Here is a 15,063-nt window from a genome sequence, read left to right as displayed (position 1 = left end):
CTGTGCAAAAACATAAGGAAATTTCATTGCACCGTATTTCAATTTTTTTCAGTTCACCAAAATTTCGTCACGTAAGCACCATTTTATTATGACTTTTTGCTATCTCTCCAGCTGGAAAATTAAGTAAATAAATAAACAATCATTAGGTTTATTCTTAAAGAAGTTGAGTTCTCCAAAGAAGTGAACTGCAGGCTATTCAGAGAATTTTAAAGTTATCTAAACAGACAAATTAATCAGGATGAAGATGATGCAAAACATCACAATATACTCAATAAATCTTTGACATTCATCAAAATGTGGGGGGGGCAAGGTGTTGTCATCTTGATAATTTGTCAGTTCTGAATGCTTTGCTTTCAGCCATGTGGAAGAATTATTTTTCTGAATTAATTGTCTGATTTTATGGCAACAGTTCATAATATACAGTTCATTTGTAGATGTACCATACACAATTACTTTTTTGCAACACTTTCTTTCCTGCAGCCCTCTCAATGATCCTAAAGAAGATTCTTTTGGCATGATGTTTTTCATGCAACATTATTGCAAGTATCCCTTCTCATCTCCAGCAATGAGCTATAATAAAGAAAGGAACTTCTTTGTTTCTCTCTGGCAAAAAATCGCATAACAAATTCGAGCAAGTATATTCTGCTCTATTAAAATTATGGGGTACCCATATATCATACCAACTTACATGCCCACTCTTCTGGAAATTTCCACATACTGTACGTTTTGAAATATTTAGTCTCTCGTAGTTCCTAAACACTATAACATGAATTTTTAGTGGTAACTTCTTTTAATTAGTCCTTATTAATTTTATTCACTTCTTTCAATTAGTTTATAGAAAATGGTCATAAAGAGTGGTGAACTGCATCATCAAAAATGGCACTTTGCCCATATAAACATAAATTTTACAAGCAGTCTGACTTGCATTTTTTTTTTTTTTCCTTTTTAAAAATAAAAGCATGTAATATGACAAAAATTTAATTTGGTTTATTTATTCTTAACACTGTTCTGAAACAAAAGTTATATTACACCATGTCTAATGCAACGGAAGCAGAAAAAACTGTTTTTAAACTTCAACTTTAATCAGTGTCTATCCTTATCAGCAGTAACAAAATAATCATATGAAAACATAGTTTCATTTGGGGGAAAAAAAGTGCAGAATGTCCAGGTGACCTAATAGCTGTTGAAGATTCTAAAATATAAGGCTAAGATCAAGCAAAAAATTAAGCTGATACTGATTGACTTAGAAGTTCATTTAATAGAGATTCAATACCGACTTGTACCTTACTTCTTTATATTGAATCTTTCTCAGGGCAGTACTAAGAAAGATTCTTGGAAATTTACAGATCTCCTCAACTACTGAATAACGCTTGTGGCTACTAGATTTACTGAAAATGACCAATTTAGGGATTTTTCACCATATATTGCTAGAGAAGACAGTTTTTCATAAGTTACTTGTATACGTGCAACATATTGTGCAACAATTTATTATTCAGAAATAACAACTAAACATTCTTTGTAAACAACTAAACATTATAAACTAAACATTTAAACTAGATTTAAAATGTTTTATATTATTGAGAGAAGTCGTACAGAAACCAAGACAACTGAGAAAACTTTTAAATTATTGAGAGAAGTCGGAGAGGAACCAAGAGAACTGAGAAAACTTTTAGATTATTGAGAGAAGTTAGGCAAATATTAAAGTATTCAAGCTAAAAGATGATGAGAATACCCAGTATTCACAAAACTGATTTAATCTTTTAATTTTCTTCCATGTGCCCATTATTAAAAGTTCATTTAATTATATAGGTAAGGACAGATTGTAGAACAGCTTTGAACACTAAATGTTGCTCAAACCATGAAATTATTTTTCACTACCCAAAAATACTTATAAAACTTTTGGGTTAAAAAAAAAAGTCCTCGAAAGACTCCATTGTTAAAGATTTTAATGACAATCAGAACAGTTTACCAAAATTCTTTACATTCCATGAATCATTCCCTTTCTTCTAGTAATTCGTCATCTGTAAAACCTTTTAATATACTTCAAGTTATAATCTAATATTTAAAGGGTTAAGTGTAAAGCCAAAATATCAAATGTTCTTGCTGAAGTTTCAGTTGTAAGCAAAGAAAAATGCAGTAGTTCCAAAAATTACCACTCCCTTAAAAAAAAGGGCAAGTTAAATTTAAGTTATTTAATTATTTTTAAATATGTTGAGAAATCAAAAAGGGTAGGCAACAGTCAAATATAATGTTATAAAACATAAACTAACTTTTTTAATAGGTTTAAAAGAATATATTTTGCTTTCATAATGCAATTGTTTGGAAATATGTGTGTATGCATGCATATATATGTTACCATTAATATTCTGAATTATTTGAGCTATGCTGGCTTTTTACTCCACAGTAGTTTTCAGAAATTTGAAATGGCATCGTAGTGTACCCTGATTAATCCAACTGTAGCTTAAAGTAGAGCTTAGTAATTTGTACAAAAAAACTTTAGTAGATGATTTTATCTTTTGTAGGTTTAGTAAGTAAAGTCTTCCCTGCTGATAAAGTTGTTGAAGAAGCAATAAAATTGGGTGAAAAAATATGTACAAACTCTAAACTCATTGTAGCAATTTGTAAAGATTCTGTTAATAATGGTATGTATTGAAATTTTGTGTAGTTCTTATTCTAGTTTAAAATGTCATTTTAGAATTAACATCAATTCAGAAGTGCTCTTAAATTATGAAGCTTATGCATTTTGTTTACAGTAATTCTTTTATCAATGAGAAATCTGTTTAACAGTTTTTGTTCATATGTAAGTTAGTAATAAAATTTCCAAGGAAGTAAGGGCACTTACTACTAGTTATCTGATATCTACCAGCATGTTACAAACAGTTTGTTAGTGCTCTCTGATAATGAAGTTTGTTTTATTATTATTTATTTATTTTGGGGTATTGTTTGGCAGTTGCATTCAAAATGGCAACAAACAGATTGGTATTGTCTACAGCTTATTTCTGCCTCTGTATTAAGTCTGGTAAATAATAAAATGAGGGATGACAAAGTGTACCACATTGCTACTTATTCTTCCATTTTGATGATCCTCATGCAGATTCCGTTAGTTGTTCCAATCTTGGCATCAAAAGTGAAATTGAAATAAGAAAAGCATTCCGTCCATAAACAGAGTCATTAGTAATAATAATAGTTAAAGTTTAAGTGTATTCCAACAGGTACTGGATAATTAATTAGTGCCAGAATTATTTGAAAGAAAATCTCTTATTTTTTAAGATTGCTGAAGTTTATTATGGTGAAACATGAGAATATCTCTTTCCAGAATCTAGTTTTTAAATTTCTGCACTTTTATGAATTTCTTCTTCTTCTTCTTCTTCTTTTTTTTTTTTTTTTTTTTTTTTTTTTTTTATGTATATTATTACTTTTTTGTACTCAGCATTTTTATAAGATCTGCAATCAGTTTTGTGAAATACTTCTGGATTTCTCTGTTTGACATCAGTAATCCTTAGAATCTGTTTCTTTTAATGATATACTTTTTGAATGAATATATCATTAAGCAGTTTTTCCTATTCAAAAGGCAGTTAAAATCATAAATGCCAAATCAGCCAAGTGAGATAACAAAAGTAAGCTTTAATATTTTCTGAGTTAATATTTCAAAAAAAAAACAACTAATATCCAGGTATGTTAACTCTTTGCATACGGCTTTATTTCCATACTTTCTGGTTCTGAAATATGGGATTTTTTAAAAATATTTTCTTTGTCTACAGTTATTACTATTCACAATATTATCAACAGTTTTTAAATAATATAAGCATTTTAATTGCTTTTGGGGGTTTTGAATTATATATAATATGGAACACGAAATTTCGGTTGGCATAATTTGCAAGTTATAAAATGCATACAATATTTTAAGGTGAATTTAATTTTTAACACTTTGTTGCAAAAATATGTACAGAAATTTTACAATAAAACAAGAAATATAAAATATGTAAAAAGGAAAAATCAATGTTGCTTTATATTAAATTACATACATACCAACAAGAGAAATATTTAAAATGTCAAAAAGTTTTAGGTCATTATAAATTTTGCAAATTGTTTAGATTGACCTCAGAAATAAAACTAGCAATGTTATTTTTACTCACATATTATTATTATTATGCAGAGCTCTTTTGCGTATGATAAATTTTGAAACATGGCTTTTAAACATAATCTAAATTGACACTCTTCACACTAAATGTGAGTTATTTTATGTATTTTCTTTCTATTTTCATCTTTCTTGGAGCAGTACCTAGCACCCTTTAGCACATTACACAAATTCTGTTTGATGAAATGTGCCCTGTAGAGCCATCAAATGCCGAAATACTGAACACCTAGATCGTTCTACCTTCCACAGAGAACAGTAAGATGCATATTGAAATTAAGGGCATAAAAAATCTTCCCGTACAATTTCTACATGAACTTTAGTAACAGACAAACTTGATAAACCTGCTCAAATCGTCAGAGCTGATTGCAGAGGGTTAAGCAATGCCTGTCAGGCTGGGGCCTGAAGCAGATGTGTCACTGCACCAGGACTGGGCGAGACTGACCAGCGCTGAGGCCTTCATGTGGAATGCCTCAGCTGCGCGGTGCACCAGATTGCATCTTTTCATTTATATTGCATCATGCAAATTATTTCTAACAGATGAGGTAATATCATGAAATATTTGCTATGGTTGATTTTACTTTGGTGTGAAGTCATGATTAATATTTTTTCTAATCAGAAAAATGGCTGTGGTATCAGTTTCAGAGAGCATGTAATGTTTGTGCATGATGTACCTATATATCTGTAAATTTCAATAATTATCTATTGGTTTTTATTATTATAAAAGTTATTATAGCAGGCAGCTGATTTATTTTCTGCCTAATCAGTATGAATATTTAGTAATCATTCCAATTTTGGTTCATGCCAGAGTAGTATAAGTTGTTATGCTTTAAAAGTTTGTATGTACATTATTTAATATATACAAAGTCAAATAAACCTGTGCCTCCCTGATTGGCTAAGTGGATATGACTGCTGAATGCTAGGAATTTTACCTGAGTTCAATCCTAGATGAACAGGCTGCCTGCATGATTGGTTTTCATGGTTTTCAGATGAATATGAGCCAATTTCTCTTAGAGTCCTTCACAGAGATGTCCTTTCCTCTAGGCATGTAGCCTTTATCTACTTTGCCATATTCAGATAATCTAATCTAACCAAATTAATCTGTAATGTGAATGTTGATGGTTTCAAAATTATTTAATTTTTTAATTGGATGGTATTAAGCTATATCACTGTTTTGCTACATTGAGCTTTTTAAAGTGAACACATATATATTTTACATCAATAAGGCAAAGAAAATATATTTTCCTCATTTGTTTAATTCCTTGTATCCCTAATTATAATGTTAAAAATTATACATTACCTTCAATTTCAGTTAAGATTCACCATTTTATTATTGATCTAAAGTTTTTATTTGTAAATTAAGCATAATCAGTAAGTTATTTTCATTAGAGACAATTTATTTGTAATTGAATATGGTTTCAATCAAAACTGCATAATGATGTTGTAGATTCAGTAAGGATATTAGCATTGATGTATCATCTAGTATTTGCTAATATTAGTATAAAACAATATTTTTTAAGATCTGTAACTTGTAGGTTTTGTCCATTGAAACTGTGTTCCACTTGGCATTTTTTATTTGGGAGGGGGTGATGTTTGTTTGATTTGGTGTTTTCCTCACTTAAATTGGCTCTAGCCTTTATTCCTGATGCAAAAAAAAAAAAAAAAAAAAAAAAAAAAAAAAGTGTTTGAGAACAAACAATGATTAATTGGATCAGGCATTACTTTCATTACTGTTGGTTAATTTATTTATGGTGTCAGGAATTTACATATATTAAATTTTGCTAACCTTAGTGTACGTCTAACAAATCGTGCCACAACAGCTAATTTGCTATAATGATATGAGAATGATATTCAGGAATTCCGTGTTATCTTCTGTACAATTGTGGGAAATGCTGAAAGTTTATTTAAAATAAATAAATAATAAAATAGTGTAAAACAGAGGTGGGGAGCCTTTTTATTATGAGTGGCCACATAAGTTGATATACCTGCAAATGTGACTTTTGTGAAATTATTATAGTTTTTCACTTTATTGCATTATATAGAAATAATGCCAAAAAAATTAAGTCATTTATTAAAATAAAAATTTTTAATTTAAAATATTTTTGTGTTCACATAAGGCTAATAACTTATAACATTAATCTTTAATAATTCTTTAATAAACAACTGCATATATTTAAATACTGTTTCAAACAAAAATAATAAATTAGAAATATTTTTTAATAATTCATTGTGTTATAAAGGAAAACAATAGAAAAGCAATAATATTAAGCCATAAATAAAAAAACAGAGCAACAATATGTAAAATAATGTTAAAATCTGATGAAAATTTAATTAAGTGGGATATTTGCATTTGTTTCTTGCCTGAAAGTAATTGAATATTTGGATCAAGCTTCATAACTTGCAGCCTTAGTAGATCCTCTAAATGAGCATCTGTAATTTTTGTTCTTAAACTAGTTTTAATTTTTGTCATGAGAGAAAATGTGACTTGGAGCAGTAAGCACTTCCAAAGCAGGAAAGTAAATAGTGTGCACGCTCTCATAGGCATGGATATTCAACAGCATTTTTCCAGTTTTCTGTGGGATCCTTTTTAGCATTCAAAAATGGATTTGAGAATACTGTCTTCCCCCAACTCGGATAACTCCATTTGTAGGCCCATAGGAGCTTTCGATATATCTAATAAAGGTGGTTGAAATGGCAGTTTCATAGCAGAAGTGTGCTAGTCGAAAATCTTGTAGTATAATCTTCTATTAAAAAATCCAAGATACCTGTATATTCATTGAATATTTTATTTTTACATTTTTGCTAGCTCCAGGAAGTGTTCTGCATATGTATCCGAGCAAGAGAGCAACGTTATCTAAAATGTTAATTTTTTTTTAAACGCTTGTATCTTTTGTCTCATTTCATATATATGCTTTGTTTTACCTTGCAGGCAAATATTTAAGTTGTTTTGTCATAATATCAGACAAAAGTGCAGTGTTTCTACAAAATGCGTCATCCGATAGATCACATAGTTTTTCCTGTTCTTGATAAATTTTAAAATTTGTCCTCATAAAGTTAAAACTTTTATCAAAACTTGTCCTCTTGATAATCAGTAAACCTTTTAACAGTACGGTAGATCAACATTGTAGGTTTCCTCATCTAAATTTAGCATCTGCCAAAATTCATGATGATGCATTGCATTTACACGAATATAGTTCGATCCAGAGTGTCTTGAAAAATGGTTATTTTTGTGCCAAGATTTTGATGATGCAAAATGCAATGAAATTATATCAGTTTTTTCAAGTTTTCCTATTTAACCAACAAATCCTTCTTTTTTACTTCTCATGGAAGATGCGCCATCGGTGCAGACACAGACTAAATTACTGACATTTAATTGTAATCCAGTGGCATAGTTCTCTGAAGTTTTCGAAAATGTCAGTTCCACAAGTTCTTCCAGTTAGTGTACTCAGTGCAAGAAGCTCTTCGCAACACTGAAGATCTTTAGTTACAGCATGAATAAAATGTAAAACTTGCTCAGAGTCAGTTTTATCAATGTTTTCATTTAAAGTAGAGGTCTTAACCCGTCACCACGTGTGGCCCGCTGAAGGCCCCACATTTAAAATTTAAGAAAAATTACTTTGTCAGCTTTTTGTCATAAAAAAAATTTTTTTCCCTCTTATTCTTGATATTCAAAACATTTTATTGACAGGTCTGATATTACTTGAGATAAAAGTTTCTCAGAATGATGAATTTTTCAAAATTTTCACTTTATCTTATGTAATTTTAAAAATAAAAAATTTGACTACTCATAAAATCTCAATTCCATAAAAAGGTTAGATTCTTATCTCTAACAAGTTTGCAACAGATGTCAATTTTTTGTCAGTATGCTCAAGGTGAAAAATGGTTGAGAGACTTTGCATATCTTGTCGATATTACAGTCATCTCAACAGTTTGGACTGGGCTTACTGGGAAAAGATCTACTTATTCGTAATCTTTATTGCTTTGTGAAAGCTTTTGAGACAAAATTAATCCTGTGGGAAAGTCAGTTGCTAAATAAGAATTCCACTCACTATCCAAAATCGATGGAGTGTGTAAAGAATTCTACAACATGGAATTCAAAAAATTATGAGCAATGCATTTCAAATTTGAAAGAGTAATTGAAAAGCAAATTTTCCGATTTTCACGAAAATGAAATTTTTATGAGAATATTCTCCTTGTCATTTTCAGTAGATGTTGGAAGTGTTCCACCTGAACTTCAATTAGAATTTATAGATTTTCAGTGTGACTCTGCTGTAAAATGCACGTTTCTTGAAAATCCAACATTAATAGATTTTTATTCGAAGTACGTGATCATATCAGTACCTACATACGTGAACAGCTTTTTCGTAAAATGAAAATCCTAAAATCGAAAACAAGAACATGGCTGACAGACATTTGGAGGAAATTTTACAAATTGCAACAACACTGATTAAAACTAAAGTAATTACCATCTCCTGCCAAAGTAAGGTTTTTCTTCCCCCCCCTTTTTTTTAAATGCATTTTGTAACATTGTTCTGTACAATCATCTTTACTTTTTTTTATAGTTAGATAAAGTTGCAAAACATTTTAATTTGATTTCCATTTAACTTTTTTGGAACCAATGTATATATATGTATATATAAATCTGTAACCAGTGGCGTAGCTAGGGTGGGGCAAGGAGGGACAGCTGACCCCGGGCGCAGCATCCAGGGGGCGCCAAATTGATGTTATGAAATTTTACAATGAAATGTTTGCCACTCTTGGCACACAGAAAGGGGCGCAAAATCTTTGGTTGTCCCCAAGTGCTGAAAACCCTAGCTATGCTTCTGTCTGTAACACTATCTCTTCGCTTAAAATAAACTGTAGTCTTGCAAAACAAACCTTCCTTTTTTATATAAATTTTCTGACTATACTATTTTTTTGACAGACATGTGGCCCACGTATCTTTGTGAATTTATTGATATGGCCCTCAGGCGTGAAAGGTTGAAGACCCCTAATCTAAAACAATTGAAAAATAAACATCTTTATTTTGTGAAGTTATTCTGTTACATTTTCAGCTAATTCTTGCTGATGATCTGTTTTAGTTCTTGAAAGAGGCAATTATTTGTATCTATCAACTTTTCCCAGATCTGACATACCTACGGCTTCAACAGTACATTCTTTAATTATTTTATGTCATTACGTTGTCTGCCTTTCCAAGTATATGTGCTACTTTGTAAGTAACAGCAACTGCAATGTTACTTTTCTTTATAAAAGCATTAAAAAATGTCTGCTGATGATGCTTTCAATTTTTTTAATTGCAGCTTGTCGAGATTCACCTTCTAAATTGATTAGTATTGATTGCATTAATACAACCTCAGAATAAGTAAAACAATAACTAGATTTTTCAAACTTGATGGAGGCTGCATGTTTCCCGCCTCTGGTGAAAGCCCACCCTTTTTTTTTTTTTTTTTTCCCCCACAATGGGTTTTTAGACGATTTTATGAAATCACAGAGTTTTTTCATGTTGCTGTTCTCAGTCATTGCATTTCATCTAATATCTGGCCAAATATATGGTGGAAAAACTGCAAGATATGTCAGCATGGTGCCAAAAATGCTTGGTATGCTAAGTGGAAAAGTACAAACTTGTAGCAAGTAATTGAAGTAGTCATGAATAAAAGGAAGGAACATTAACTTTTTAAATGACACAGTTTCATGAAAATATATATGTTTCACAGTTTATCATGACTATGTGAAAGTGTGGATAATACAAGGGATGATGATCAAATGAAAAGGTACGAAAGGACATAAAAACGTAACAGTTAAATATTTGCATGTTCTGCCGGTTTCTCACCTTCCGCTGTCAGAAAGAGAACGTAGCAAGACATCTTGGGATGCGATTGGAATCTCTAACTGGGATCAGAGCATGCGGGTGCAGGAGAGAGCAGAGCTCTTATCAAAAGCGGCGTCCAAATGATGTGGCAGTTCGTATGAGGCCAGGATGGCGTTCGCATTGCAAAATTCGACGATGGAGGAGCAGCGAGGTGTTATCCAATTTCTGACAGCGGAAGGTGAGAAACCGGCAGCTATTCATCGCCGGATGGTGACAGTTTATGGGGAGAAATGTGCCACTGACAAGTCTGTCAGAAAATGGAGTGCCCGTTTCCGTGCAGTCCATGAGAGTGTGGGTGATGACCCGAGACCAGACCAGGCAAACAGTGCCATCACGAGCGATCTCGACAAGGTGGACGATCTAGTGAGAAGTGATCGGCGTGTCACATTGCGAATGATGAATGTGGATGTCAGCTATGGAACCATGTGGACAATTGTTCACGGAAGGTGTGTGCCGCTTGGGTTCCGAAGCAGCTCACTGACCAGCAAAAGGAACTGGTTATGGGGCTAAGTGGAAACTGCAACTAGCACTGCTACATTTGTTTCGGTAATCAGGAAGACCCCGCTTTCATGGAGTGGATCGTCACAGGTGATGAGACCTGGTGCCATCACTACGAGCCAGAGACAAAGCAGGACAGCATGCGTCATCACCTTCCCCTAAAAAGTTCAAAGCCGTGCCGTCAGCAGGTTTCGATGTTCAAGGTCCGTTACTTGTGAAATTCCTCAAGCACAGAAAAACCATTAACTCAGACGTGTACTGTGAGACACTTCGACGCCTACACAGGTCCATCAAGAACGAAAGACCGGGGCTGATCACGGAGGGTGTGGTTTTGCTCCATGATAACGCACATCCACACGTCTTCAGAGTCACACACGTGGAACTGGCCAAGTTCAAGTGGGAGACCATCCGCCCTACAGTCCGGACATGTCGCCCTGTGATTTCCATGTGTTTGGAAACGCTTCAACTCAGATGACATACTCAAGGACGCTGTGAAGGACAGGGTCTCGTCACGGCCACAGGAATTTTGGGAACAAGGAATCCACTGGCTTGTTCATCAGTGGGATCGTTGTGCTCAGGCCTATGGTGTATATTTTGAATAAAATCTACATTTGTATCCACCCCTGTCGTTTCGCAAATTTTCATTTGATCACCCCTTGTAAATGCTATATAAACGAGCATATTTGTGTAACATATATAGTTTATGTTAATATTAACTGGCAAACTACACAAATAACATATCACCAATGTATAATTGTGTAATAATATAGTATTTATATCTAGCTATACATTATATTCCAATATAATACTAAAATAATGTAGTCAAATGCTCTCTAACCTCTGATAGCCTATATTGCCAACTAACATGTTTATGACCTTGAAGTTGGAATATAACTCAAAGTTTGAGGGACTTCATGAGCACAAAAATATGCATAAAGTTAAGCAGTGAACATTTCTATTCTCAGTGCTTAGTCACGTCAGTCCCAAATAATTGTGCACATGCATGGGAAGAGAGTACTGAACATGTTTGAGCAGCCATATTTTGGCTATGCTACAGATTATCGTCACTTCATGTACATAACTTACAAAATTTACACTGATTTTTTTTTCTTCTTTCATCTATCATTCTGAAACATGGATAGTGCATCAGTGAATATTTTGATATGACTGTTTTCTAGAATAATTAGTAATCCAGAAAAATATGCCGTTCTAAGATCCATCCCATTTTTGTTAGTGCATCAGTGAATATGGTAATGTGACAGTTTTCTAGAATAATTAGTAATCCAGAAAAATATGCTGTTTTGAGATCCACCCCATTTTTGATAATGTATTTGTGAGGGTGGAGATGTGTTATAAACAAGGAAGTATATTATGTGTAAATAATAATTAAGCTGGAATAATTTAATGGATAATTAAGAGTAATTATAATATTCAGTGAAATTAGTAATATATTATTCTGTGCTAAATTTGATATTCATGGAAATAATAGCTTGCAAAATTTATTAATGCATTATATTTTGACTTTTTTTTAAAACCCTTTTCAGCATATGAAACTACTCTTCAAGAAGGTTTGAAAATTGAAAAACGTTATTTTCATTCTACATTTGCTACAGTATGTATATTTAACATTTTGTGATTTTTTTTTTTACTTGATTCATTCATTTTATTTTTCATTTTGTAGTTCATTCATTTATTCAATTTTTTATGTACTTATTACAAAATAAAAGGATAGTATAGAAGTTAGAAATCTTCACATTAAGGACTGCATTTGATGTAAAAAAATAGAGTATGGTACATAATGCACTTTTCAAAGTTCATATTTTGTATTCACTTTCTCAACTAAACATGGGTTTTGTACCTTGTTATGGCTAATGCTCTTAATGATAGAATTGATCATGATAATTTTGTATACTTGAGCAGGCCAAAAAATCAGCTCTATGGTGTGTTTTCTTGAATAGTTTTAAGAGTTTCACTTAAAACAATTTATTTTATATATATCCACTACTATTTTTACAAGTCCTTTAAAAAGAAATTGAAATTTCTAATCTTATTTTTTCCCTTTAGTTATATCTAATATTTCGAGCTTTCATTATAGAGGCCTAGTGCTGTCTGTTTTACCCTTAAACACATACTTATGTTTATGAAAGATTAATAAATGCAGTGGCAAACATTTAGCCCAAGTAATTGTCATAAAAAGTCATGAGGACTTAATACAAATAAAAATATATCAAGACATCTGAGGTTTTTATTTTGCTATTTAAATTCAAAATGGCATGTAATTTTTTACCAACTGGTACATTTGCATAAACTTTGTTGAAGTTTACTTGTTTCTGCAATTTTTATATTGAGCATAAATACTTATTTTTACTGAGTATAGAATTACAATACCTCACTGGGAGTTCTGCAATTCAGAATTGGGATTTCCCCGATATTAGATCATCAGTTTAAATGTAATAAAATTGCATGTAGAAATTGATTTCTGAAACAATAAAGCATTTATAACCTTAAAAAAATCTCTCTTTATTTGTTTGCTTTATTAAACATTTCTTTCAATGTAAGTAGTTTAACTTCCTTAATTTTTTATACTAATATAATTTCTGTTTAGTTTTAATGGATAAATATAATTTCTTTTTCTGTTTCAAAGTTCCATTGTTGAAGTCCTTTAATTGTTGTATTGAGAATTCCCACTAAATTGTCAATCACAATTTTGTCGTTCTCACAACCTTTTTGCCATTTCTTATTGGTATCAATAACTTCTGGATTTAGAACCATAGTACAGATTTTACTGTCCATTAGTTGACTGATGATTGGGGCAGTGTCATCACAATGAAGAACTTCTGTTATATCAATGTTAATTACCACCATTTCTCCACATTTCTTCACAATTTCGATTAACTGGAAATTTTGCTTTTTGTTTCCAATACTGAAAACCTCAAAATTCGCGGCTATCACCATAAAGCTTAGCTAGTGTCAGCTGTACATTATTCACAATGTATCATGAGATTGGTGACTAAAGACATGTTATTCTGCTAAATTTTGTCTTGCTTATTTCGCATACTAATGAAGTTAACCCTGAATTATATTAGTTTAATTATTTATTATACTTACAGCTATTTCCTGCACATGTTTAAGGCTGAGTAGTGAAAAAAAATAAATTCCCACATATACTTAAGGTGTGTCCAGCACCAGTGCTAGACATTTTGTGGCTTGATGAAGTCTCTGCAGGTCTGAAGTTCTGCTACCAAGTCCCTCCCTGAATTCTAAAAATTTTAATGCCCCTAAATTTTGCATTCCAATGCCTTCTCTAAATTCTATAGATTTAGCCTTGCCTTTATTTTGTTTCTTGATGCTTCTCTAAATTATGCTGCCCTGTGAGCCCACCAGCGGTTGAGCAATGAAGTCACTGAACACTGGTAGTTTGGTCAGGGATCTGAATCCTGGCGAATGGGCTGGCTGCATGGGTGTTTTCATAGTTTCCCCATGTGTAATGTGTATACAGGCCAATTTTCTGCAGAAAGTCCTCCATGAAGGCATCCTTTCCCTTACGCAGATAGTTCTCAAGTGCTTTGCCATAATCAAATAAGCTAAACTGCTGCCCTGTATGGCCACATCAGCTTTGGAAACTGGTCTGGTCTTAATTTAATAAGTTATTCTTGATTCAAAAAGCACTAAGTCTTTTGGCTTATGAATGTCACTTACAAAATCTGTTTTTTTGCATACGAAAAGATATTTCTAATTTACAGCTCTCCTCGAGAACACCCTCAAATCTTCACAGTCAAATTAGCTGAAGTTTGTAATTATGGCCAAGTGTAATGTCAGCATAAATGGTGGTATTAAACTACTAATATTAAAAACTTTTTTAAAGAAAAGAGAATTAGGTATTGTTGCATGACTCAGTTTTCAAGCTGCAGTATGTCGAAGATCATGTGGTGATGAAAGCAAGAAGTACTAAGTATTGGAAAAAAGTATTGAGCTTGGAGTAACATGATTCTGCAGCAATAAATAAACCCTTCCCTGAAAAGCGGGTAAAGTAGTTTTCATTTACTTACATCACATGGTGTAAGTAAATGTACTTATTGCTTAAAGTCACCTGACTTTCCTAAACAAATGTGGACCAAGATAGTTTCAAGGATATTCCTTCCCCCTTCAAAAAAAAGCTATTGAATGCTATTAATCTTATTGTTTTAAGCAATTAATTTTGATATCTGGTTCTTGTTGGGAGGATTATTTACGCGCTATAGTGAAACCATCCCATCGATCCAAAAAACTAGTTTTTTTAGAAGTGTTCACCTTAATAGAATATGTCTGACAATGATATTCAATAAGAGATTTGAAGAAGGGACTACACATGATTTTTTCTTCAATTTGTTTTTCAGTTTTTTTCACAAAACATGAAAAAACAAAATATGGGAAAAGCCTTGCTTTGTTTTATTCAGTTTCAGTATTGTACTTGTGTGACTGTTTACAATTATTTTGAATATTATCTTTTCATATACAATATTTTTTAATAATTTTTTATTTGTTAATTATTCTTCATCTAATATCTTTTCTCAGAAGTTAA

General features: G+C 32.0%; 1 protein-coding gene across 1 annotated transcript in view; it reads left to right on the top strand.

The window, feature by feature from the left end:
- Positions 1-15,063, top strand: part of LOC118196555 (enoyl-CoA hydratase, mitochondrial-like) — a 52,417-nt gene that overhangs the window by 31,699 nt on the left and 5,655 nt on the right. Inside the window, exons 6-7 of the mRNA XM_035368016.2 lie at positions 2,523-2,642; positions 12,047-12,114. Of these exons, the coding sequence (XP_035223907.1) occupies positions 2,523-2,642; positions 12,047-12,114 (188 nt within the window). The remainder of the gene's footprint in view (positions 1-2,522; positions 2,643-12,046; positions 12,115-15,063) is intronic.

This window comes from Stegodyphus dumicola, chromosome 6, assembly GCF_044657685.1.
Source record: "Stegodyphus dumicola isolate Sdum_Otavi_A_Nest chromosome 6, ASM4465768v1".
NCBI classification, from domain to species: domain Eukaryota; kingdom Metazoa; phylum Arthropoda; class Arachnida; order Araneae; family Eresidae; genus Stegodyphus; species Stegodyphus dumicola.
This window is presented reverse-complemented; position numbering and strand designations above follow the sequence as displayed.